At 38.1% G+C, this 25838-nt stretch overlaps 1 protein-coding gene across 1 annotated transcript in view; it reads left to right on the forward strand.

The window, feature by feature from the left end:
• RAB28 (RAB28, member RAS oncogene family) overlaps positions 1 to 10185 on the forward strand; it is a 66996-nt gene extending 56811 nt beyond the window's left edge. Inside the window, exons 6-7 of the mRNA XM_061993342.1 lie at positions 2393 to 2470; positions 9283 to 10185. Coding sequence (XP_061849326.1) covers positions 2393 to 2470; positions 9283 to 9375 — 171 coding nt within the window. The 3' untranslated portion in view covers positions 9376 to 10185. The remainder of the gene's footprint in view (positions 1 to 2392; positions 2471 to 9282) is intronic.
• The last annotated feature ends 15653 nt before the right edge of the window (positions 10186 to 25838 follow it).

Here is a 25838-nt window from a genome sequence, read left to right on the forward strand (position 1 = left end):
CTGGTATTTGTAATGCTTTGCAGAACATGTTTTTGAGCAGTCTTTTGACTCTGAGCTAACTGGGTTATTTGTTTTAGTTGAAAGTGTAGAGAAGAAAAGCTGCTTTTTCAGTTGACTGTATCAGTCAAGTTAAATCCCATTGTATTGTTTTCATTGATTTCTGTCACATGCTTAATGACTTTGTCATTCCCACAAAACAGTCCCTTATTTATCTCCTTAATGTTACCTATGACATAGTTTACTTTATTTTGATGTTATTTAATGGTAAGACCATGTTCAATTATATGCCAGTACAATTCTATATTGCAAATGGAATCACTTGTTTCAAGTTCTTTGATGAAACTTCTGCAATGGACTGCCTAATTTTGTAAGATAATAGTTTGTCTGGAAGGTCTAACAATGCAGTGAGTCCTGATTCTTCTTACAGTTTGTGTTAAGTCTTGGGCATAATTTTTTGCTTAAAGCATGAAAATTCAGGCATTTTATGCTAGAAAGAGTAAAAAATGTTATACTGCTTCACTCAATGAAGTGTGCCTCTGATAAATTGAATTTCTTTCATGTAGACAACCTTTTTCTGGGATTTGGTGTTGGGAAGAAAAAGCAGTTCTTTTTATAAGGTGATATATTTAACATTTTGAATTATGAAATAACTTTTATTGCATCTTTTTAATTGATTCATGAATTACAGCAGCATCTTGCTGTATATACTGATTATCCATTTTTTGAACTTATTGTTTAAAAACAGAAGTAAATCTAAACATACCTAGAAAGCATTAACCAGAAATCTCTATTTAAAAATCTGCTAACAAAAGTAGGTACAAGGTATAGTTTACAGTTGTTGATTTTTAGTTTCAATGTAGATTTGAGTTAACACTTTCACTGTTACTACACACTGGCCTTTTACAGTCTTTCTATATTTGGGTAGTTGTGCAGGGAAGACAGGGTTTACCCTAGACAGTGATTTAAGAAGAGTCCATCCATTGCTCCTGTGGATCTAGACTAGAGGGAACTTAAATACTCAGTTAAGATAAATAAAGTGATTTGTTTTGTTTACTTCAGATCTTTACAACAGACTGGTTTGCAAAAGATAATTTTATGTACATAGGAAAGCCCAAAAATCTTCAGGGGAGAGAACATTTCATGAGCGATGTAGTATAGCTAACTGTCTTACTGTCCATCAAATTGCATTACTAAGGCACCGAACTCATGCCTGATGTTTTGTGCATGGAGCATCCTCATGACAGATGATCTAGCTCAGTATGCCTGAGAGCCCAGTGTGGCTTAAAGTAGGTCTCTGGAAAAGGTAAGCCTGTTCAGGATTTCCTTTCTTGCTGTGTGGGTGCTAGTAGAATAGACCAGTACTAGACTAAGTGGTTCAGAGAAAGAGAAATTATTTTGGAAGCTACTGTGATTTGTTGGTTGTGCCACTAATTCATTACTGGTTTCTGTCTCAGGTGTAAAAGAAGAGAACATGCAAATGGTCTTATTTTTAATTTTCATTGAAAATTACTAAAAGCACTAACAGGTCTTACCTTTTGGAGATGGCAGCTGCATGAGGAAAAGTAATGTTTGTTAGTAGTTTGTGAGCTTAGTCAAATAAAAATATAGATAAAATGTAATGTGTAGGTTGACAATATGGTGTTCAGCAGCAGTGTAAGCTTGAGCTGCTCCTCTTTAACATCTGTTGATTCTTTCATCTCATTTAAAATGCAGCTGCCTGAACAGTAGAATTGGTGGACAGATTGAGATGAAGTTAAACAGAGTAATTTAAGATAGCATTGCTACCCAATGTTATCTGTCTAACTGTGTCCAAAGTCTAACTGTGCCAGGCTGCTGCATGCCATGCATCATCTTACTTGTGTCGTAGGTACTTCTGTTCAGTGTAACACTCACAATGCTTTGTATCATAACTTGTTTTTTATATTGCTAATATTTCTAAACTGTATGCAGTAGAGATTTTGCTGATGCTAATGCACAGTCCGGTTTTTCTCAGTTTCAGAAACCTACATCTCTATTGCACAATACATTGGTAATGTATTTTTGTGCTAAACATTAGTGAATACCCTTATTCATATTTTATAGCACTGAGAGTGGTATTTGAGAGGTGGCTTGTGTAAAAGCTTGTTTAAATTTAGGTCTCTGGAGGCAGAGTAGAAGTGTTGCTTAACAATCCAGCACACTGTTCATTCCTTGTACCATTGTTGAGTTATTTTCTACAATTTTTAAACAAAATTGAATGTGCCAGATGAGGTTATTTTGAGATCTTTTTTTGCACAGGTCATAATTTTGTATATCTCATTGTTTACAGTTCAAGAATGGTTTGATATATTTGAAGGAACCTTGAGGATGTCTGTTTTTAATCATTTAAATGCAATTTAATTTTTTTCCATAGGTCTTCCTGTGTTTTCAGAGAGTTGCTGCTGACATACTTGGCATCAAATTAAACAAAGCAGAATTAGAACAATCGCAGGTAATTTTCCACAAATACATTTTTTTTTTCTTAGTGTTTTATTTAATATAAAAATCTCATTGCAAATTAATAACTGTCCTGTAAAGCAAGTTGCATCTGTTGTTCTGAAGACAATTATTTACTTTCACAGCAGCTTTTAAAAAATACAAGGAGTCTTATTTATCCATCATGATAAACTTCTTGAGAAAAGAAAGTATATGTTCAAAAACTTAGGAAAAAGTTTTGGATCTGTTTATTTAAAAATAGTTCTTAAAAGTGGTTTAGAATTTAAAACCTCTCTCTGTATGCATGTATGTGTATACAGGTAGCATGGAAGATACCCTCATGTATACATTAAATATTGTACTCTGATGTCAGATATTATGACAATTATTCTTTTAAAATTCTTTACATGTTTAGAAACAAGTTTCATTTTAGAACACATGCTTTCTCTCATTTAAATTAGTAAAGCTGGGAGTGGAAATGCTCTAAATCTATCTTGATTTTAATCATACAGGAAAAAAAATATTATTTATCAATCAGAGAATCAGGAATTAACTGTGTCAGATCCTATGTTTGGTTAAACTCATCTTTTAGTCTTCATTGTGCACCTGTGAATTGTAGGACCTTAGTAGTGACTGTCTGCCACAGGAAAGAAATACTGACTTTGTAAGGTCACAATTTCCCATTTTACACTGATGTGCAAGTGAGAAATGAGTCTTATTCTGGTTCAGTATAGCCATTCTCAACAGCAGGCAGTCCCGTGGAACCATATGCTTGGGTAGCTATTACAACTCTTTGATGTCTGCAATGATTTTTCTCATTGCACACTCCCAAAGAATCTTGCCCTAAAGGAGCTGCATAGTCTCTACCCTTGCATTTTGTACTTTGTTCTTTGCTTTGTGAGTGTTATCTTGGAGATTTTCTACCATTTCCTCTACAGTAAGAAAGAGCTGCAGAGAGGGGAGAGTGTTTCCCAGCACTAGATGGGAAGGTTGTCAAGAAGGTTGTCCCTCATCCTCCTACATTGATTAGCAGTGCGTTACGGATGTGAATATGGCAATTTCATTGTGAATACGTGGCAAAACCCTGCTGCATGTCCTGCTCTGAACTCTAGCAGAGCTTTATTGAAGCTCATGCTGCTCAGTAATTGCTGTGTGCAAAATGATTCTGATGAGAGCATTGCTTTAAGACGTTATGAATTAATTGGGAAAAGGTGTTTTTCCTTGAACTGTAACTATACTAACATATTAAAATGTGAGTACTTGCTCAACTGTATCTTCCAGAGTTGAAAGTCACTTAGCTTTATCAAAGAAAGTTAGGAGATTAAAACACCTAACAAGTAAAACTAAGGAACCTCGAAAAGCTATACTTTATAGGTAGAGAAATATTGAGTGTGTCTTTTCAATGACCTTTCAGTACTAAAACACCATCCATGTACTGTTCTAAGCTCTATCATTATTTGCATATAAATAATTTAGCACATAAAGAATTCTTTAATTTTTCTTTGTTTAGCTAGCACTGGAACATCAGTCTTATGCCTCTGTGCTGTGTGGTGTTGTGTTCTGGCAACACAGATGAAGGCTTGTAGACAAGTATGCAAATGTCTTAAAACAGAATATGATAAATGCAGTTACACAGAAAATTGTCTATTTTTAGGTTGCTTTTGAAGGAAGAGCCTCTATATAGCTGTGACTCAAGAGTATATAACTTTCTATGTCAAATTGGTATAGCCTTAAGTAGATTTCCTCCTACCTTATTATTGTAACTACAGTTTTTAGTTTTGTTGAGCAGATCAATAGCATATGCAATATGTAGATCAAAGTTGATCTTACACAAATTGCAGTAGCAATAACGTATAGTTAATATAGAGAATACTCAGTGGCCCACATGTTACTGTTGATGTGGATCCAAGCTATCGTGATAAAAGTAAAAAAGAAAAACCTGAAAAAAACAGGAACAACAAAAAACAACAACAAAAGAAAAAATGAAGCTAGTAAATTGAGTTGGACAGAAAAGAAACTTCATTGTCACCATTCAGGTACAGCAGAAGTCACTGCGTGGGGCTATACTGTACATGTAGCTAAAAAGTCAGAGCTGGAAAGCAGCTGGCCGACTTTGCAAAAGGTAGGTAGTGCAAAGGTTCTGCTAGTCAACTATAGTTTCAATCCATTCCAAACAAACAATAGTTCTTTGTTACCAGTAAAACATTTACTTTCTTTGAGAGTGCTTTGAGTGGGCTGTAGGAGTTGCCCCAGTTGAAGTCTTTGAGAAACCAATGGGAATTGTATTGGAGTGAGTGTCTGTCTGTTAGCTTTATCTTAAGGTACATTGTTGCATGGAATCAAATACTCTGATCACTTCTTAAGACAGAAAAGGCAAAGTCTGTATGTAAAACTAGAGAAGGAAAACTTTAACCTTCATATCCTCAGGGAGATGAATAGAAGGACATTTCTTGAGAGAAATTTATTAGTCTGCAGTGGAAAAGCCTAATTGAAGTAATGTGTAGATGCTGTTTCCCAAAAGCATGGAGCTGGTCTCCTGGCTGGATGGAGGTGGTGTTAGATGATGTTGCCATTACTAGGTTTCTGGTTTACCACAGACTTTTTTATGACAGGTACAGGTCCCTTAGTGTGGTGGTGGTTTGTACTACTTTTTTTTTTTTTTTTCTTTCCATGTGTAAAATAGGCACAGGAATTCACTAAATTGTGAAACAGATATGTGAATGTACTCCTTCACATTTTTAGGCATTTAATACTCTGACTATTGGACTATAAAAGTAGAATGGTGGATGGATGGATGGATGAATGGATGGATAGATGGATGCTAGATAAATACTATAAACAAATGAATAAAACCAATACAATAATGTGATTCATCCTTAATCAGTAAGTATGCAAGTGTTGACTGGGATTGAATCTTTAAAGAAAGAATAAGAATAAGATATCACCATACTGGGAGATATCTTTGAATTTTCCACATTTGTTTAATGTGAGATTTCCTCATTATGAAAACCAAGATGCTTGTGACTTGACTACGTTTGTCAGAGAACGTCAGCAGTCTTTATTCAGCCTAGATAGTAATAAATTATAAGATGAAATACTGACTTTGTATAAAATGTCAATGCTCTATAAATGTATAAAATATATAAATGTATAAAATGTCAATGTGAAATGCTCTATGTGAATTATGTTTTATTATGTATTTCTACATTATTACTGGTTGTCTAATATTGAGAATACTCTTTAAAAACTATTTCTAGTGCTTTTGATTTCATGTTTGAAGATCATATTTGCTGTTTTAAAATAAATTTTAATTGTCACACTCACTAGGAAGAACTTAGAAATGACTCACAGGGGCTTAGAAATCAGTAATAGGAATCCCAAAGACATTGTTTTAACTTCTATGAATTTGCAGGGCTTGACTCATGACTTTTGAGCTTTGATGACGGACAGAACTGCAGAAGCTTTTGTGAAAAGTGAATGGGGTTCTTGGTACCCTTCAGATTAACAGCACAACTTCTGTTAATTGGCTTCAAGAACAAGCCTTAGAAATTGAAGTATTTACCATGCATTGTTTTAGAAAACAGCTGCAGCAGTTTAAGGTATTAATGCAACCCATGATGTTTGTTACTGCCCTTTTGCTGGAATTTATCACTCCCACAGCAGAATCAGAAAATGGAAGGTGATTGTGTGCCTTGGCCACATCAGGGTGAAGTTGAGCAGCTTAGCTTAAACTACTGCTGAAAGCTGGTTTTAAGTGAAGCTGCCAGACTTTGTGCTGAAGCGGATGAGGTGCAAGTACATGTTACATTCCAACAGCTCTCCTTTGGCAGCAGTGAACTCCAGCAGAGGAGTAGGACAGACATTTGGGGGTGGTAAGTTTCTGAACTGTCTCAGCTAGAGCTACTAAACCTTGTCTGTTAACATGCTGAGATGAATGTTGATCAAACCTTTATTTGGACAAAATTGTGGTGAAACAAAGAACTAGATTACTCTTTATGCGTGACCGGAAAGTAGAGCATGTTTTTGAAGTGGAACAGTTCCAAAATAAGAAAATTGCAGATTCTGGCTTATTTTCAGTCCTCAAAATACTCTCCCTTTTAAATTGCAAGGGCCTGGTGAAATTTGAGGAAATAGCTCCTTTACTAATCAAGTGTTTTTCTTTCTATATTTTTCACTTTCAACTGTAGTGTAAAAACTGCATGGGGTACAGCTTTGTTCCCTGGCATTGGCAAAAGCCAGCATTTTTGTAAGTGATGTGTAGTTTTCTCTTTAACTAAATGCCAGTTCAGCAAACTACGGTGTGTGTGCCAGCTTTATGCAGTAAATGCTTGACAGATAAGCCAGATCTGGAATTCAGAGCACCTGCACTAAGAAAAGTTATTTCTCATTGTTGACAGTGGTTTGAACCATGACATAGGAGCTGATATGAAGAAGCCCCAGTTTTTAATTACTGTGGAGTTAATAAAAGAAATGTTGCAGTCATATTTTTAACTGTTATTTAGATGAAATTCCTTTAGAAAATCCAAGTCATTTATGATAGTCAGTTTCATGCTACAGCATACCTAAGCGTGGGTCAGTAACCTGCCTGTGTTTACAGGATAGGATTTAGACCAATGTTTTGAGGAACAATTAATTGCCTACTGATTGCAAGCCTTTTTTTTTTTTTCTTTCCTCCTCCTCTAGTCAAAAGATTAGTATGAAGAAACTAGGTCTTGTGAGGTCAGATAACACTGTTTAATGCTAAAACTCCTACTACCGCCGTACATGGGATTTGGCAGCCTTTGCCTTGATAACATCAGGCCAGGAGTCCAGTAAATCATGAGTGTTGTCCAACAGATAAGATAATATGAATTTGATCAATTAAATACAAGAAGAGTATATCAGCAGCTAATAAATCCTGATCCCTTACCAGCCAATTCAATTATTGTTGCTTGTTTGACATAAAGGTTTTATTTACAGAGGTAATCTTTAACCTGTACTGTTTATATATTCATACAATTCATTTTGTTTATTACTTCCTTTAAAATATTACCCTTTATTCATTTATCCATTCATTTTAACCCTGAAAATACCTTGTGGAAAAATTGAAGTATTTATGAAAGAATTATTAATCTGGTTTAGAGATTATTTCATAGCAGATCTGACTTCTCTTTTATTTCTTTGCTGAAATTGTTCTATAAATTTTTCTCCACTTTGCATGAACACTGTATTAATAATGAGAAAACTTTCAATGGCTTTGTTTGTCTTTAAGCGGAAAAATGAGAGTCTTTCATTTTTATGTGAAGTAATGAAAAACAAAAGCTTGCAGCACTGAGATGTGAGGTTGTTAATTATTGTCACTGTTTTTGATTATATGTTTAGTTATTATGTGGTAATTCTGTAATGGAAAAGATACATGTCCATCTAATGCTGTTGTTACGATTGGTGATTGGAAGCTGACTAATATTTAACTAGTTTAGACTTAAAGGAGTAGGCCACTGTCATCTTTTCTTCCACTGAATTGCCTTCATTTTTATTCTATCCCTTCTCTCACCTTAATACGCTTTCCTTGATTGCATGTATGAATATTTCACTTTGGTGCTTTGAATGGGCATAACCTTGAGAAGCAGCCCTGATCACCTTCAGCTAGACATATTGCTCTTGCATCAGCATAAGGTCTGTAAAGAAGTGCACTTTTGTTTTGTCTCTGCGTAGTCTTTTTATGTCACTCATTCATTCTTTTCAACTACTGATCGATCTCTCCATTTTTTTTCTCTTCTCTTCTCTCTTCTTTTTGCATTCTTCTCCTTGCCCTCTATCCATTATGTTGATACATGATTAACAGCATGTTGTCAGGGCAGGACTAGTGAGATATCCTGAAGAAGATAACCAACATCACAACCCTTCCAACTGCCAGAGCAAAGTCTGCTCTATGCAGTAGTTCAGGTATTGATGGAAAATGTGGGATTGTTTTTTAAGGTGCATTGCTTTTACATGAAGTAACAACTGTTACAGTAAGTTTTATTGGAAAAATAGATTTTGTGTCTGTAAGCACTTGTAATGCTCTTCATTTTGGAACTCTATGTGCAACTACTCAGTGTTTCTAATAACCAGATAGTTCATAGAAGCTGAAATGCTTCATGTTGCTGTATTAGGAAAGTCCTTCAGTGCTGTATATTCAAAGTGTTACATATCTGCCTTAGATGGGATTAGGCACAAAAATTGGAATCTCATTTCTTATAGGAGAGACTAACAGTCTTATCAAAGGCTTTGTAATTACAATGGGTAATATCTGTTGGCTCTGTATTAGAAAATAAATATTTACGGTATGCTTTTTATGTTAATTTAATTAATTTTTCTTTTTGTGTTAATTTAGTCTTTGGTCAGTGTACCTATCAAAGCTTTCTTGAAATATGTATTTGAAATTTCCTTTGAATTCTGTCCATATTTTCCCATGAAGTGCCTGAAGTAAAGATGGAAAGACAAATTTAGATACCATCTCCAAATCCAATTTAGGCAGTTATTTTTAAAGAAAGCATACCATAGTCTTTATAAACAAACACTGATTTATTATTTCCATACAAAACAATTTCAGTGGAAGAAAAACTGTATTTGTTGCTTTTACAAAAAAAGTCATCTTTCAGTTGTGATGTGTAGACCTGTGAGGGCACTTCCTTCAGCTTAGTATTTAGAACAAAAATTTGCACCTGATAAGACTTTCTGTAAGGCAATGAAAAAACTCCTAAATGGTGCCTGTTTTGCCTGTTTTTTCCCCTTAAAAGATCTGTTGAATGCTTTGCCAATGTGAAGACCATTTTCTGATTGTTGTTATGTTTTCTTTTATGACAGAGAGTGGTGAAGGCAGATATTGTCAACTACAGTCAGGAGCCTGTGACAAGAACCGTTAATCCTCCTAGAAGCTCAATGTGTGCAGTTCAATGATGATGCTGTTGTTCTCTGTTTTGATACCTTTGACCATCTTCCTACCTTGACACTGGCTCTGGGATTACCAGGAACTTGGTTTTAACAGTGACCATTGCAACAATGCAATTAGAGGTTTCAAAAACGTGTTACACATTTTATGTTGAGAAGCAGCAGTTTCTTCACTGGCCAGAGTTCAAACATGAGACCACACACTTTGAAAAATTAAGATCTATATTCTTTTAAATTATATTTAAATAAAGTGGTATAACTGTGTCTATATGTTTCCTTCTATCTCCTATCTATTTGACTGATATGGGAGTAAAAATGTGTGAAGGAGTCCTGCATTCAAAATGCTTTTAAAGACACGACCATGGAAGGGTGTTTTGCCAAAGTATTTTAAAATTTTTTCTCTCCTTTTTTCTCCTGTGATCTGAACTAACATTCAGCAAAATGTAACTTGGAAAAGCTGTTGCTGGAATAATTTTAAGCACATGATATATTTTATCTAGGGATAGTTTAGAAATTATTTCATTAATATATATTCATAGTCAAAAGGTATAAATTGTATCCTATAAGAAACAGTGCTTGAAATAAAGCTGTAATATAAAAATAGTTAACTTTCCTGAAGTCTCAAGTTGTCTCCGTGGATGCTCTGAAAAATACTAGTGGTTTTGTGTGTTTTTATTACCACATCAGGATTACTTCTTGCAGTAGTAGATACACTCATATATCTTCATGAATATGGATGAACCTCAGTCAACGGTTTGGGCTTTAGATGTTGAATGATATATTCAACACGCATCAGAAACTGCTGATAGATAAAGTAGAATTGGTCATTTTAATAACTAACTGAATAACTTTTGGCCTGGTACTCTTTTCTTTGTAGTTCAGAGTAAGCAACTAATAAAAAGCTGTCTGCTCAGTGATCATCACAGTTATTCTCTGTTCCTTTTCTAGCAGTCTCTTCTAGATATGCAGTTCTCTGCTGGCACAGCTCAATAGAAAACTAAGGAGAAAAAAAATACGTCAACTTGATTCCAAACTAGAAATCTTTTCTACTTTTAACTCTAAAATGTTTTTTCTCAGAAAGGAGATTTAGAAAATTAACAAGGCTTAGTGAAGGAAGCTTGTATATCACAAGTGAAAATGATGAAATCCTTCAAGTGAATGTTACCATTAAACTATTCATGTAAGAGCTTAGTAATTGAAACTATTGCCCTATTAGTAGTTTAATAAAATAGTTAACCTATTTTAACCATTTTCAAACAAAGATTACAGGTGGCAAAAATGTGTTATTTGTTACTATTTTGGTATAATCCAAGTTCATTGAAAAGCCATCTTAATTTTTAAACCATTCAACATGCAGCTTGACACAGTTATGATTGTAACTACATGACAATGACTTAGTGTTGCAATATTTTGTCATTCACATGTGAGAACATCTAAGAAACAACTTGAGATATTGAGAAACTATTCTACAGTAAGGTAGGTGTGAATTTGCAGTAAATTATTTATTCTAGGGTTACAGCAGAGTTGTGTCCCACAGCATAGCTTTGCCTTTCAGTTAAATGCAACTGAAAGATGAACTGTCTTCCACCACCACCAGGTGACAACTTCTGCTCAAACAGTTTTTATGACGTAGATGAAAAGTTTTTTCCCTTAAAGACTCCTGTAATCTTACCTTTAAGAGGAAAATGCATTTTCATAGGATGATACACAAAGCCCATTATGACCCTGAATAATAAAAAACTTTTACATGTGCTTTTACATTTGAGGTAGTCGTGCAGTATGAAGGTTGTGATACATGTCTCAGCCCAAGCTATTTTACACATTGGTTTTATGTCTCTGCCTGATCACAGTCTTTTGTTCTCAATGCCTGTTTTTTCTAGCTGTCTTTGGCTTGTACATCCTTTAGTGTTTTATTCCCATTGATCTTTTCACCATTTTCTGTTAAAGCCCTACCTCCTCTGAAGATATTTTTGTTTACATTTCCAAGCTGCTCTCATTCTTTCTCCCTAACATACATATATATTATTTATGCTAACCAGGAATCCCTTGTGTTCTGTGCACCCAGCCCCTCCTTTTGCTGGCCTTCTTAACCTCCTCAGATTTTCTGTATTGTATACTAACTTCCACTCTCCCTGCCTTTCCCTGCCCTTCCTGCCCCATTTAGATCCATTACCTGTCCACCTTTTAATCCTTACAAATGAGCTTTGCTCTTTTTGCTCAGCCTTGGGGACCCCACCTTGAGCCTTCAGTTTCCAGCTGCAATCTAAATCCTTATAGCTGTGGTAGCTGCCTTTGAAGTGCTGCAGCAGCTGCAGTCAAAGATTCAGGGATGCCTTTGCCATAGCCATGGCCTGAGTTCCACCAGACTGAGCAGAAAGGTCAGAGATAATTCTGTAGGATTAAGTAATATGGAGAGAGGGAGTAGACACTGTTCTGCAGGGAAAGCAAGGACTCTCTGGAGGCTGGAGGGACAGAAGCAAATTTAGTGAGAGAGATGTGTAGGGGGAGGTTGACGAGCCACCAGCCCATCTACAGTCTCCTTCCGAAGTAATGTCCAGCTGCTGGTCCACACAATTCACATATGGTGGAGTTTAAGCATGTGCTATATTAATGCACTTAAAAATTCTTTGCAAGGTGAGAACTGGTTGAAAGCAATTCAACAAACTAATGAAGTTAAATAATGCAATGCTTTCCAAAAGTGAGGTGACATATGCTTAATATCTGTTGACATGTGAAGTGGGCTGGGGCTAGTGGGGGGAAGCATGTGTTTTCCTGGAGCTGAGGCCAGATGAAGGGAAGAAGTGTGTTCAGGCCCTGATTTTATACAGATCCACACTGATGAAGTAATCTGCCTGCTCGGAGCTATTGTAACAAGTCATTTCAGCATCAGCTTTGCAAGCTAAGAATTCTCAGTTCAGCTCCTTGTTAGGGTCAATCTCTGTGGTGTGTTGGATAGCCACTGTGTCTGGCTATATGTTAGATTACCAATGATTTTAAAACATGTATTTGAAGCATTATTGGACTTGTGCAGCTTCTTATCTTCTGTGGTTTTAAAATTTGGAGGAGTCAAATGCAGTCTCTTTCATGACCGGCAACATGAAGGTATTTTCCCTTATGGCCAGCTGCTGTGAGTGCCAGAACCTGTGATGATTTCATGATCTCCTCTCTGAGTACTTTTTTCCTTTGAAAGTTCATAAAAGTTCTGAAAACATATGAGGCTTCATTTAAAAAAAAAAATTGACACATATAAGGTCACTAGAAAAATTACATGAAGTGTGCTCTTTGGGGTAATTTGAAAATTTGTTGGTGTTATCTATCTGTATCATTAGGCATCTATTGACAGAAAAGACATGTTCCATAAAGCACCGTTCAAGTTTCACTGGAACTTAAGGGCCTTTGGATCAGGCAGCTTCTTTTGAAATGCAGAGCAAATTTACTTGGAGTAACCACTGGTAGATGCATTTGATAATGAACCTGGTAGCCATATTTTTATAATAGTTTTATACCGAAAAATGCAGTAAGATTTAAAGTTGGCTATTCTTTTGCTTTTTGATGATGATGGCAACTTAAATTGAAGTAGTATTTTTCCTTTTTATATATACTTGATGTTAGTAATGTGGTTGCTTTTTCACAAAAGATTTGTCTTCTTTGTTTCAGGATGATCATGACCTTTTCATACAAGTAGGGGGAATACTTTTTAGAAGGTGTTGATCTGAGATCAAAGATTTAGATTTGACCAGGGAGAGCAAATGTCTCTGAAGCCTTGTTGCTGTGTTATCTGTGCCATGCTTGGATTGCTGCTTTGAGCTGGCCCAACAGCTGTAACTGACTGAAAGCAAAACAAAGTCTCCCATAACTTGTCATCTTCAGCCCTTTCAAAGTAAGCTTGGTATAACTAACTAGAACTGTACTGTCCTGTTTATGTTTTGTTATTGACAGAAGACTAAACTGCTTTTCCTTAACATAATTAACAATTTTATAGTGGAAAAATTTCCACAGGAGAATTTTTCCTATTTAGAATACTTGCATTCATTTTTGATGTAACTTAAGTGTTTGTATGAGAGGCCTGATACATGTATTTAAAGCACCTTTGACTTTTATAGAAATAACATTTACAAATAGCTACTTTTCCTTCTGGAATATGAGCATTATTTCCCAAGAAAGAGGTTACATTGGTAACGGATTACTGTTGTATTCTTTTCCTTCTCAGTTCAAGTACTACTGCTTAACATAGAATCTGATTTTTAGGCTATTTAAACCCACCTATAACCACTTAGAATGTCAAAATAGCTGAATGCTGTTGAAAAGAAAAAGCCAAAATTTATCTGTATTTGCACAGGGGTGATGGCATACATATGAGATTAGAACTGCAGTCCAGATAATTATCTGTGGGAAGCAAAGTTATGCTCTGATTTCAGATGCTATGAATAGAATGTGATTAGAATTTAATGTGCTACAGTTCTATTTGCAAAATACACAGGTCCTGTATAAAACCTCTTTTTATAAAGTGCTCTCCAGAAGCCTTGGGGATCCATGTTTAACTTGCAAATGCCGAAGTTTGATCTTCCCCAAATAGAAGATAGTGAAGCTCCTGAGTTCCATGAACTGATTTCTATTTTCAGCTTCCCATAGAGAGCTGACTGTTCAGCTGATTTTTTTTTTTTTTTAATACTCCATCTTCATTCGTTTTGGCACCATTTTGAACTGGAAAACTTCCAGTTAGCTAATTGGCCATTTGCCTTGTTTTATGTGGGGGTGACGTCAAGTGCTGAAATAACCAATTGACTGAAAGCAATCTTGTTTCAAAGCTTGGTCAGAACCAAACCTCAGAAGGTACCAATTTCAGGTTTGTTTTGTATTTAACCTCTACACAGTGTTCCTTATCCTAGTGGATGAACCTCAGAGAAGAATATAGATTTGAGGTCAAGAGCTTATGTTTGCTCAGATACCACATTTGGAGCACCGAATTCTGGAGGAAATGGGAATCCAGATCTTTTTTTAATTTCACTTTCAAGACTTTCTCTACTTCTACTTTCCAATGTTATATTAGCAATCAATGCTTTTATAAAAATGTCAATTCAGCTCACCATTTGAAAAACAAACTATGATAAATATACTGTACTTAGGGAAAGGTTTTCTTTTAAGGGTGCATCAAAAAAAAGGTTGTATTGCAAGAGGTATCACTGACATAAGTGAAAGTGTTTAATACAGATTAATAGTCATCTTTACTTGTAGTGATCTGCTAAATAGCCTATATTCTGCTTTCTACTTTTCTTATTTAAAATAGTCTTTAGAATGATAATGATTTAAATACAAAATAAAATGCCAAACTGTTTTTAACTAATTTGTGCTTCAGAAAACTGGTCCTGCAGACTGCTCCAGGCAAGAATGTTTTCTTTGCTAGCTAAACTCCATTTCTGTCCTTTCCTGGGCTGATCCATACCAGGTAGCTTGCAGGATCATGACCTACTAATCCTTTTTGATTTCTGGTGAGCCTTTAAAAATAAAGTAGACCAAGAAACATCAAAGGAGGATTTAAAAGACACACACCGTGCCCTGAGAAGTAAATGTTGCTTTGGTAAGCATTCTGTCCTTTACAAAGACGTGAATGCTGTGGTTCAATACTATTCACCAAAAGCACTTAAGCATATGCTCAAAATTAAGCTCATATTTAAGTTCCCTTGAAGTCTATGTGATTTAAGTACACACTTGAAGCTAAATACATTCTGGCATACTTTGCTGACACAGAAGTTCTGTCTCCATTGAAATAAATGCCTCTGAGGCTAAAGTTCTTTCAGGAATTTCTGTGTTGTTTCTCAAATTTTCTACCCATTGTCAAGGGTATAAACTAAACCCACACCCAAGTTTAAAAAGAAAAAAAAGTATTTCTCTTATATTTAGTTGCATTTCTGATACTTTTGCCTGGCATGAATGACACAGAAATTGGGGGAAAAAAAAGCTGAATTGTGGTTCAGTTGTGTGACCAGAGCATTTACTTGACATTGAGCGAGTTACTGTTTTTGGAACAAATGCTCCTCAGATCCATAATGAGTCGGAAACAGAGAAAAGAATCTGGAGACGCTTGGCAAGTCTCATTGCAAACTGAATACTGACTGATAGTGCGGGAAAACATATCAAGCTCCCATTTGTAGTGTCTGAATAGCAGATCTGACATGGAGGAAAAACAAGAACTGGTACTTCTTGCTTAGATTTTGGGAGATATTTGATCACCATCTTGGAAAAACGAAGTGTGATTTCTGGATATATTCCAGTATTTGTCAAAGAATGGTGAGGCAATGTTTAGCTACATAATGGAAACTGGAGAGAAATTTTGACATCCCACTCATCAATCCAATTGCTTTTTTATCTCCCCACTGTCTTAGAAAGAGAGCAAAGTGTAAACCAACATTTGGCACAAATGGGCTCTCTTTGCCATTTAGCTGCAATTTGCATGTAATTGGTAACAATTATACAGACAACCCATTTATAACAGTGAGTGAGCTCACAAGCTAGCGTAAACTACAGGAAAACTAATCGTATCCCTCAGGAATCACACAGTGATGTAAGAAAAGAAATTGAAGCCTTTCAGTTTGACTTCTTTCCTGGTTTTATCACCGAGAAATTCAGGCCTGTACTCAACAGGCTACACAGTCTCCAATTAAAAGAACAATTTGTGTTTGTGCCAATTAAGCTCGAATATAATCAAGAGCCTTAACAGTGTGCTCCTTATCTTTTTTTTTTTCACTGTGGTTCTGCTAATATTTCTGACTAAATGGCCGGCCTCTGAAAGTCAGAGTCTAACTTTGTCTTCATGCATTCAAGAGCTGAACTGATCACTGGGCTTTCCAATCTCCTCTGTCAAGAGCACCTGGTAGCCAGCCTGGCCCCAGCAGCTGTGTCATGGTTTGACATGATCGACTTTTCTGGTAAGGGGGAAGGGGCTGTAAAGATGGCTCCTGTAAGAAGTTGCTCACAGCTCTCCCCAGCTCAGAGCCAGACCCACTTCTGGGGCTGAGCCAGTTAGACACCTCCACGATCACTTTTTAAGAAGAAGCTGGAAGGGGAGGTTTCTTCCTCCATCTTCTTCCTTCTTCTGCCCCTTCTTCTTCTGGTTGGTGGTGGTGCAAGGAGTAGGAACAGTGAGAGAAACAACCATGTGGATTCCAAGGTCAATGATGAAAGAGAGGAGGAGCTGTGCTGAAGCAGAGACTCCCCTGCATTCTACGGAGAGTACTGGTGAAGCTGAGATTTATTTTCATTTCTTTAAAGACCCTGCATCAGCGGTAGAGGCTCGTTTTGATAATGACCCCGTACCAGGGGCAGAGACTCATTTTGCTAAAGCTGGCCCCAGACCAGGGGCAATGATTCACTTCATTAAAGGCCCTGAGCCAGGGACAGTGACTATGGCCAGAGGAGGCCGTGTCCCATGGAGGGGACTCAATCACTTCACTGCAGACCCCGAGCCAGGGGCAGTGATTTTCTTCTTTAAAACTATGGCTGGAAGAAGCTGTCTTTATCACTATGGCCGGAGCAGGTCATGTCCCGAGGAAGGGACCCAATATCCACAGCTGTACCTGTGGGGAGGAACCCACGACAAAACAGCTCATGCCCAGAAGAGGCCTTGTCCCAAGAGAGGGACCCTGTAACTGCAGAAACTACAATGGTGGCAAAGAATCCACACCTGAGATATTCACCAAGGACTGCATCCCATGTGAGGGACCCTGTATCAGCAGCTGTTGGGAACAACCCACACCAGAGAAGTTTGTTTAGGACTGTGTCCCAGGGGAGGGAGCCCGTGTTGGAGCAGGGAAAGAATGCCAGGAGTCATCCTCATCTGAGCAGAGAGAAGCAGCAGAGCCCGTCTGTGAGAGACTGACCACATCTCCCATCCGTGCCCACCCTGAGCCGTTGAGCGGGGAGGAGGCAGGGATACTGGGAGCAGTGAGCTGGCCCTGGGAAGAAAGGAGGGATGGGGGAGGGAGATCTTCAAGTGCTGGTTGCAGTTTTCTCATCATCCTACTCCCTTTTTGCTTTTATTCCCTTCTGTTTCTTGTAGAATAAACTTTCCTTCTTTCCTCTCTAAGTCAAGTACTGAGGTCTGTTTTGCCCAGAACTGTAACTGGCAGCCAGCCCTCCCTACCCTTGTTTTAATCCACAACAGCCTTGCTTATATTTTTACTCCCATTTCGCTGGGGCCTCGGCCATCCTAACGAGGCTGGGGGTGAATGGGGGCACCGAGCGAGAGACTGTCGTGGTGCTTCTTTGCTAGCAGGGCCAAACCACAACAAGCTGAGACGGGGATGTCAACTGGTGGTGATGCTAAAGAGCAGCTGAGTGTGCTGGGAGAAGCTTCAGACAGATATCCAGTCACAGATGTGTAAGTTAAATGATTGAGATACAGTTTGATTTGTACAAAAACAGCACCTGAATGTCTTTGTCTTTTGGATAGGCCACAAACTTAAAAAAAAACGTTTTTTTGAGATGAGTGTAAGTTGTTTAGTTGTGACAACAGGTTGGATGTTTCTGCACAGCCATTTCCTCTTTGGTTGAGAAGCTTGTCACAGTGCAGACTCACTAACCATACTGACTGAGGTTGGACACTACCCAGGTTGTGGAAGTTTGGAAATACCAGGTGAATATTCCCGTTCCATAAGCAGAGCAAATACAGTTCCTCGCAGCTGCTATATAGGTGCTTACACAACAGCTGTGCTTTGTTTTATACCTAATGCTGTCTGCTATTGTTTCTGTCTGTATATATACTACAGAAAGATGTATTTGAGTTCATATAATTTAGCCCTGTTAATAGAGTTTCATTAAAGTAAATATAGAGGAAAAACTCAGAGGGACTGACACTGGGGAGTGGGAAATCCCTGCCCTCCAGAGTCAAAACTCAAGGAAAATGCAACAGTTTCAAAATAGGGTGGATTTGTGCACATATGCTCATCTCTGTAGCAGGAGGTATCATGTGTGTGGAAGTACACCGTGGACAGGGTCCATGCAGGGTCTTCTGTATCATGTAAGACCTAGACTGACCTGTGGAGTGGCCATGTCGAAAGGTAGAATAATGTGAGACAGGATCAGCGCAGGAATTGGGCTGTCAGCTCCGCATTTTATTAGAAAATGAAATCCTCTGACTCCTTTTGTACCCACATAGTTCAAAGTGACTAGTACCACACTCCAAGTGTGCTTTGAGGTACTTGTCTGAACAAGTAAATCCAACAACTTCCATCATTTTTCTGACAACTAACTAGAAACCAGTATAAGAAGCTCAAATCTGCTAAATCATGGCACAGTTATATGCAGCCACTGAATCTGACCCAGTTTCAAAACAGATCGTTGTGCAGGCACTGACCTCATTAGCCAGCTCTGAGTAACATTGGATATGATGCTGCAATATCAATTAAAAGATGATGATTATTATAAGTAGCTGGTGGTAATTCTGATATTCGTGATTGTTTCTTTATTCTTCACCCCCTCCACCCCCATCTAGTGGAAGAGCTGAGCAAAGAAAATTATTGAATATTGGTGGAGTCCTTTTTTGGTTGGTTTATTGGTTTTTTGTCCCAGTCAAAGAACCTTACTAGTCTAACAGACACTCACCAAGCAGTTCAAATTATAATGTCTTTAAGATTATTTGGAACTGGGAGTTGCTGATGGGTGTTTTCAACAGAAAATGGCAGAATAACATTTCTGGATCTGAGTTGAAGGAGGTGTAGATGCATCCTGTAGATGTAGATGCTTCCTTTGTGTAAACCATGTAAGTTGGCTGTGTCCTGAGACTCTTTGCAGGGTGAGGACAACACTTGACCCAACAGGACTGCCATGAGTGCTTGTGGGAACATCCTGTGCTTGCCTGCTGTGGCAGAGCTGTAGCTTTGACTCCTTGTTCAGTTATGGGAGGCATTAAACAACATTATCTATGATTTTTGGAATGTTTCCATTGTGCAACTGTACAGTCTGACAGTGTCCCTCTTAGAGCCAAATACACTTGGTCCAGATCCACCTCGTGTATTTTGGGTAACAAATAGGTCCAAGGTTATAAAAGTTGTCCCAGGGAGATTAGCAGACTGTGTACATCGTAGAAGCCATAAACATTGCAAAATGTTGACCATTTCCCCTTAGAAGACACACAAATGACAGCTGAAGCTAATGCAAGTGACCACTGATGTTCTGGCAAAGCCAAGGGATGAATGCTTTGCCTGACTGACTAGTCACATAAGTTAGTCTTGGAATTCTTTTGAATTAACAGAAAAACATTTTTTTTTACTGACCTTTCCCTTTAATTATTCCAGTAAACCTCGAAAAGTTACTAAACCCACCATTTAAAAAAAATGTGTTTTCTTTAAATATTCCACTCATTAGAGCAGCAGTTTCTATTGTACACTTGGCAACTGCAGCCATCCTCAACCACTCTAAGCATAATTGATTATTCTATTGCTGCATACTTTAGTAGGATGTTCTGTTGCTCATGTGCACACGTATGGCTGTGTGTATATAAATATACATATATAAGCCTGCATACACTTGTGCACATATATATGTCTTGGTACTTAGTACAAGTAAAATTTTAGCTAGATGGTCAGTTCTCTATTCACCTGTCTCTACAGTTTTAAGCCAAAAGGTTCATTACTACTAGAAGCACATATTAGGTTACATGGCTTAAACTTGGAAATATCTTATAATTATTAGTAGTATATATTAAATATAACTGTCTCTATGTTGACAACGTTGATACAGTAAATTAAGCAGGTCCAAGAAGCACTGCAAAGCACAGGAACATTATTGCTTATGCTTCTGTGATGCAGAAGTGACATACCTGCCCCGAGCTCACCTTCTATTTTTGTTACTTGATGCAGTAAGAGCTGCAGTGGGAAATAGGGAAATGCAAAGATATCTGGAGAGCACATCTGCAAACAATCTATCATTGTCATTTCACCAGAGCACTTGGATGTTCCCAGTAGTATCAGCCTCCAGTATTTCAAATCCTCCCTCCACTGTCACTAAGGAAGCACAGTATTTATATGGCCATGTTATAATCCAGACTGGGAAAAAAGATGCATCTTAAAAAACATGGAAGAGGAGTGTAAGAGAATCAGTTTTTATTATAAGGAAGGATTGATGTGGCCTGACTCACGTTCTTTAAGTACAGCTCAGGTGACAATGAGCTGAGACACTGAAGCACCACTGGCCAATGTTTAGATGAAGACAGCCTCTCATGGAACCACAGACCTGGGAAAATATATAGCACTTTATGACCTGCACTCATCAGGATGTGCAAAATCGTAAAGAAAAGTGACCTTTTTCTCATCTTTCTCACCATTATCTGACCTCCTCTTGACATCATTTCCACCTGCAGAAAGTCAATCTACAAACATGTCCTTTCCTGGACTCCCAGCTATTCAATTTACATTGTTTTCTGTGCATGTTGCTCTTAGTGGCAGAAACATTGCAGATAATAATGATTTTCAAGAATTTCTCCTTTTTATTTCCAAGACAGCTGCCTCATCAAAAAATATCTGGCACCAAAAGACAGACCTGACTGTTCCATATAGGGTATGAGATGGCTAAATGAGACAGTTAATACCTGAGAATCTGACTGCAGTGCTCTGCCTAGGGTTATGCCAAGTTTTGAAAATTTGTCCAACTTCTTTCTCTATAAAATTGTTTGTGGTTGGTTGCTTTGTTTGTTTTTAAATGAAGAGAGACTATTACCTTAAACATAAAATGCCCTGCCTCTCTTCTATACCTCTCTAATGAATTCCTGAAATAGCAGAGGGAAGAGAGAGGAAATGCACAAGGATCCTTTCAGCGTATCTGAAATCTGTTGCAAAAAAATACTTTGCATTCCTTCTTTGGTTTTCTGGAACTTTTCACCAAAGGAGAAGTTGCTGTTTTTAAACATACCTGGATTTTTCTTCTTCCATCTGAGGGCGAATAAGTGACTTGAGGAAGGGAGTGTAACACAGTGGCAAAGCTAGCTCCATACTAATTAGGAGCTTTCTTGTGTAGTATTGCTCCTGGTTTGAGAAGTTTTCCATGTGAGAAAAGTGTGTGTGTAGCATATGTCTCCAGCTTCCCCCTCTACTCTGCCATCGTGAGACCTCATCTGGAATATTGTGTCCAGTTCTGGGCCCCTCAGTTCAAGAAGGACAGGGAGCTACTGGAGAGAGTTCAGCGCAGGGCCAGAGAGATGATGAAGGGAGGAGAGCATCTTCCTTATGATGAAAGGCTGAGGGAGCTGGGGCTCTTCAGCTTGGAGAAGAGGAGACTAAGGGGTGACCTCATTCATGTTTACAAATACATAAAGGGTGGATGTCAGAAAGATGGAGTCAGGCTGTTCTCAGCGATGTCCAATGACAGGACAAGGGCCAACAGGTACAAACTGGAACACATAGAGGTTCCAAAGAAATACAAGGAAGAATTTTTTCATTGTGAGGGTGATGGAACACTGGAACAGGCTACCCAGATGAGTTGTGGAGTCTCCTTCTCTGGAGACATCCAAAACCGACCTGGACGAGTTCCTGTGTGACCTACTCTAGGTGATCCTGCTCTGTCAAGGAGGTTGGACTAGATGATCTTTTGAGATCCCTTCCAACCCACAAGATTCTGTGAGCCTACATGCATCAAAGCTGAAGCTGTCCCCTTGTATGGAAGCTCCAATCCCTAGACATAGCCTGTTAATTTATATTTGCAGTATGTTATGTGTGTAAATGCTTATGTCATGTAACAGATAGACATTTGATCAAATGATTCAAATGTAAGCATTCCTCTCCTCTTTGTGTTTTGGGGGTTTTTGTTGGTTTGCCAAAGGAAGTAGGAAAGAGTATTTATTTGTTATTTTTATAAAAAAGAGATAAAATCCCAGCTGTGATCTGAAATTGCCGAAGCCTGATACTGTTCAGATGTAGAAACAGATGATGACCTTTCCCCAAAGAGCTGCCATTGTAAGTAGAAGTCAGAAGACAAACATGGATGTGGAAAGATAAGTGTAAAGTGAGGCAAAGTTGCACTTTTAGAGGTGGAAATGAGAAATTCTGTAGGTTGGATTTTGACAAAGACAACATCTCACTCTCCATCAAGATCTGTGATGCTTGATGACACTCATTTTCTCATTAAAATGACTCAAGTGACTAGTAAAGGCTGAGTAGCATTTCTGTTTCTACCTCTTAAGGTGGAGGCCAAATGAGGCCTTCTGGATTCTTACAGAGACCAAAGAGAGTGTCCCCAAATTCCCACAGCTCTGAATGGTACATCCATCTGTAGTGTAAATGGTAATATCCACAAGATACATTCAATGTGCAGAAGCTGCATGGTGGTGTTGCAACACCTTCCAAGCAGGAGGCAAGAGCTTGGGACACAACTTGCCCATTTGATGATGTTGCATAAGCCATCACTGCTAGGATCAGAGAATGTGTTAACTGTACAGGAACTTCTGTGGTGTTGACTGAAAAATTTCTACTTCAATGCTAAATGGTGAAATTTGGGCAGACACAGGAAGCAGTTCTGTTTAAATGTTGACAACCCAGTATTAAAAAAAAGAGAGCCAGCGTCTGTGGATCGAGCTCTCAGATTGGGGCCTGGAAACCTGGACTTCTCCCTCTGTCTCTGTTGTTGACATGCAGTAACACCTCTGGAAATCCATACCTGTTGTGTGTCAAGATGACAAGGGTTCTTTTCCTTCAGATCAATGCTTCACAACCTGAGGAGATAACTGGCAGCGTAATAGGGAAGGTTTACATCCGTCATCTGAAGAGTGTCTGTTTAGAAAGTGTTAAAACCTCGAGCAGAGAAAGAAATGTCAAAAAAGGAGAGGCTTCCTCATTCATGGTTGTTTCTACACTAAGCTGGTGTGGCCTTCAAAACATTTGTTAAATTTTAATAAATAGTAGATGTATAAAGGACTAAGGGTTTATCCATGCAGCTACACAGCACTTAATCTCCTACTTAATAGAATCAGGAGATGGATTTTATAATAGTTGGACTCCTGCCCTTGATTACTAATAGGTTCTGATTTGCACTCACAGAGTCATTGACCTTTCAATTTGTAATTTGTGAGAGAGTCTTACTTCAGATGATACTTCAAAATGTTTTAGATGTTACTTTTTATCCAGATCAGCTGAACAAACCTTCTAAAAAGTCACTGGGATTTGATAAAGCTGAAATAAACCCAAGCCCATTATTTTTTTTTGTCTGTGTTTTGATGAATTATTTTTCTTTAAGATTAAGTAAAATGTCTGAAGTTAAAGTTGCAAGTAGGAAAAATTTTATCTTATTCTCTGATATTAGGAGGTGGGGAGGCTTCCCATGAAGACTCAGTGTTTCTGGTTGCTGTGAGATCTTCAGAAGCTGACATTGCAGGGGTGACCCATATGTGAATTATTTGATAATAGAAAAGGAAATTTTGCCTTATGCCTCTAACAGGGATTTGCTACCAGAGCTGAAATTGCTCTGGTGGAAGGCCAGTACCTCCATGTTTTCATGATGTTGCCTCCTTTTTCCCAGGCTTAACACCCACAGCTCCCTCAGCTGCTTCTCATAAGACTCGTTCTCCAGACTCTTCACCAACTTCGCTGCCTATCTCTGGACATACTTCATCATCTCAATGTCTTTCTCGTAGTGGGGGGGCCCAGAGCTGAACACAGTATTCAACTTGTGTCCTCATCAGCACTGAGTACAGGGGGAAAATCACTTTTCTTGGTCCTGCTGGTCACACTGTTTCTTATACAAGCCAGGATGCCATTGACCTTCTTGGCCGCTTAGGCATGCTGCTGAAGGGGAGCTTCAAAGCGACAATGGTAACTGAAGGTGTGCAGACAGGCCTCCAGCCTCAGGCAGTTGGATCAGAGGCCACCAGTCTTGGCCCCAAGCAGCTATGCTCAGATTGTGAACTCTCAGATGTTGAGACAGCACCAGGATTTTCTTCAGGTTCCAAGGTTTTGTAATTTGTGCTCAGATACTACAGAAGAGGTGTATTTGATCTGAGGCACACACTCAGTCACAGCTGATTTGTCTGGGTTATCCACATTGTGCTCTGTATTGCAGCTGTGTTTGTTGGGCTGACGAGAACCTGCAGGCAGGGATGGAGAGAAGCACATAAAGGGAATCTGGTTTTGTGTTTGTAAGTGAACAGCTCTTCAACACAGCTTGTTCCTCAACATGCAGGAATATGTGGATTTGACTGCCAAAACGTGTATTAATAAGAGAAAATTTCCAAGAATATTTTTTCCTGTTACTATAGAGAAAAAAATCTTTAGCATTGTGTTTAGTCTTAAAAAAACCTCCCCCAAACAGTCTTGAAGTGTAATTTCGTATTACTGTTACTTAAAAATACCTCAAATCTGCAAAGATAACAAGCTTTAATTCAGAATATATGATATATTTTGCTTTTTGGATTAGAAAATACATATAACCAACACTTTTCACAACAACTATTAACATTGCCTGCTTTTCATAAAACTACCTTTGTTTTCTTGGCTTATTTTGCTGGGAACTGTCCCTTAAAGTGACAGTCCCTTAACTTTGAAAGAGACTTTTGCAAGCAAGTTCTTCTTTCTATGCCAGAGGATGTTTTTAACCTCATGTACTATTTTTAATAAGTTCAAATTCCTTTTCCCAAAAAGATGGTGTCTTCTTTTTTAAAAGCTATGAGCAGGGCTCCTGCAACTTTTGCAAGGATTTACCAAGTTATATTATCCTTTCCAATTCACTGCATTCAGTTTGTAAAAGCTTTGCTAAAGTTTGGCTAATTGGGCTGATGTTTCTTCTCTTGAACGAGTCTTCAGGAGTCAAGGAAGAGTTTCATCAGAAGGGATTCAAGGAAGTCAGGATTAAACCCCACCTTTTAAAAGCTTTTTTTCCTGTAGTTATGACTTGGATGGAAACCTCATTCCCTGGGTGTGTCTGAGACCGAGATTACATGAGGAATTGGGTGGCTGAGGTGTGAAACTGTGGAAGGCAACCGCCTGCCAAAGGGATTGGGACCAAGCAGAGTGACGGAGGATGGAGACAGGGATGTTGTGAAAATACATGCATGGTTGAAGCACTCAGTTACTATGGGGATGTGCAACACCACATTCACCACTGTGGAAACAAATCCTGACCTCACATCAAAGCTTTCATGCAGTAAATAACAGAATGTGCCGCACCTTTCTGAGTGAGGGAGGGAGGAAATATGCAATATCTCGGAGAAGATTTCTTCAGGGAAAAGAGTAAATGATCTTGTAATGGGAGATGGTGTCGAAATGTATACTCATGAACAGGCAGTACTACAGTGGAACAGGCAACTTGAACTTTGGCTTTTTGCAAGTATTTGAGTATTTGGCTTTGGAGTCTTAATGTTCTTCCATGTGGCTTTTTTGAATATAATATAAAAGACATTGAATAAAATATACATGTCTAAATAAATAGCCTATGGTGGAGCCAAGGCTACCATGTGTTATTTAGTAGATATTAAAACAAATTATCTTACATTT

The sequence above is a fragment of the Colius striatus genome, chromosome 3 (genome assembly GCF_028858725.1).
Source record: "Colius striatus isolate bColStr4 chromosome 3, bColStr4.1.hap1, whole genome shotgun sequence".
NCBI classification, from domain to species: domain Eukaryota; kingdom Metazoa; phylum Chordata; class Aves; order Coliiformes; family Coliidae; genus Colius; species Colius striatus.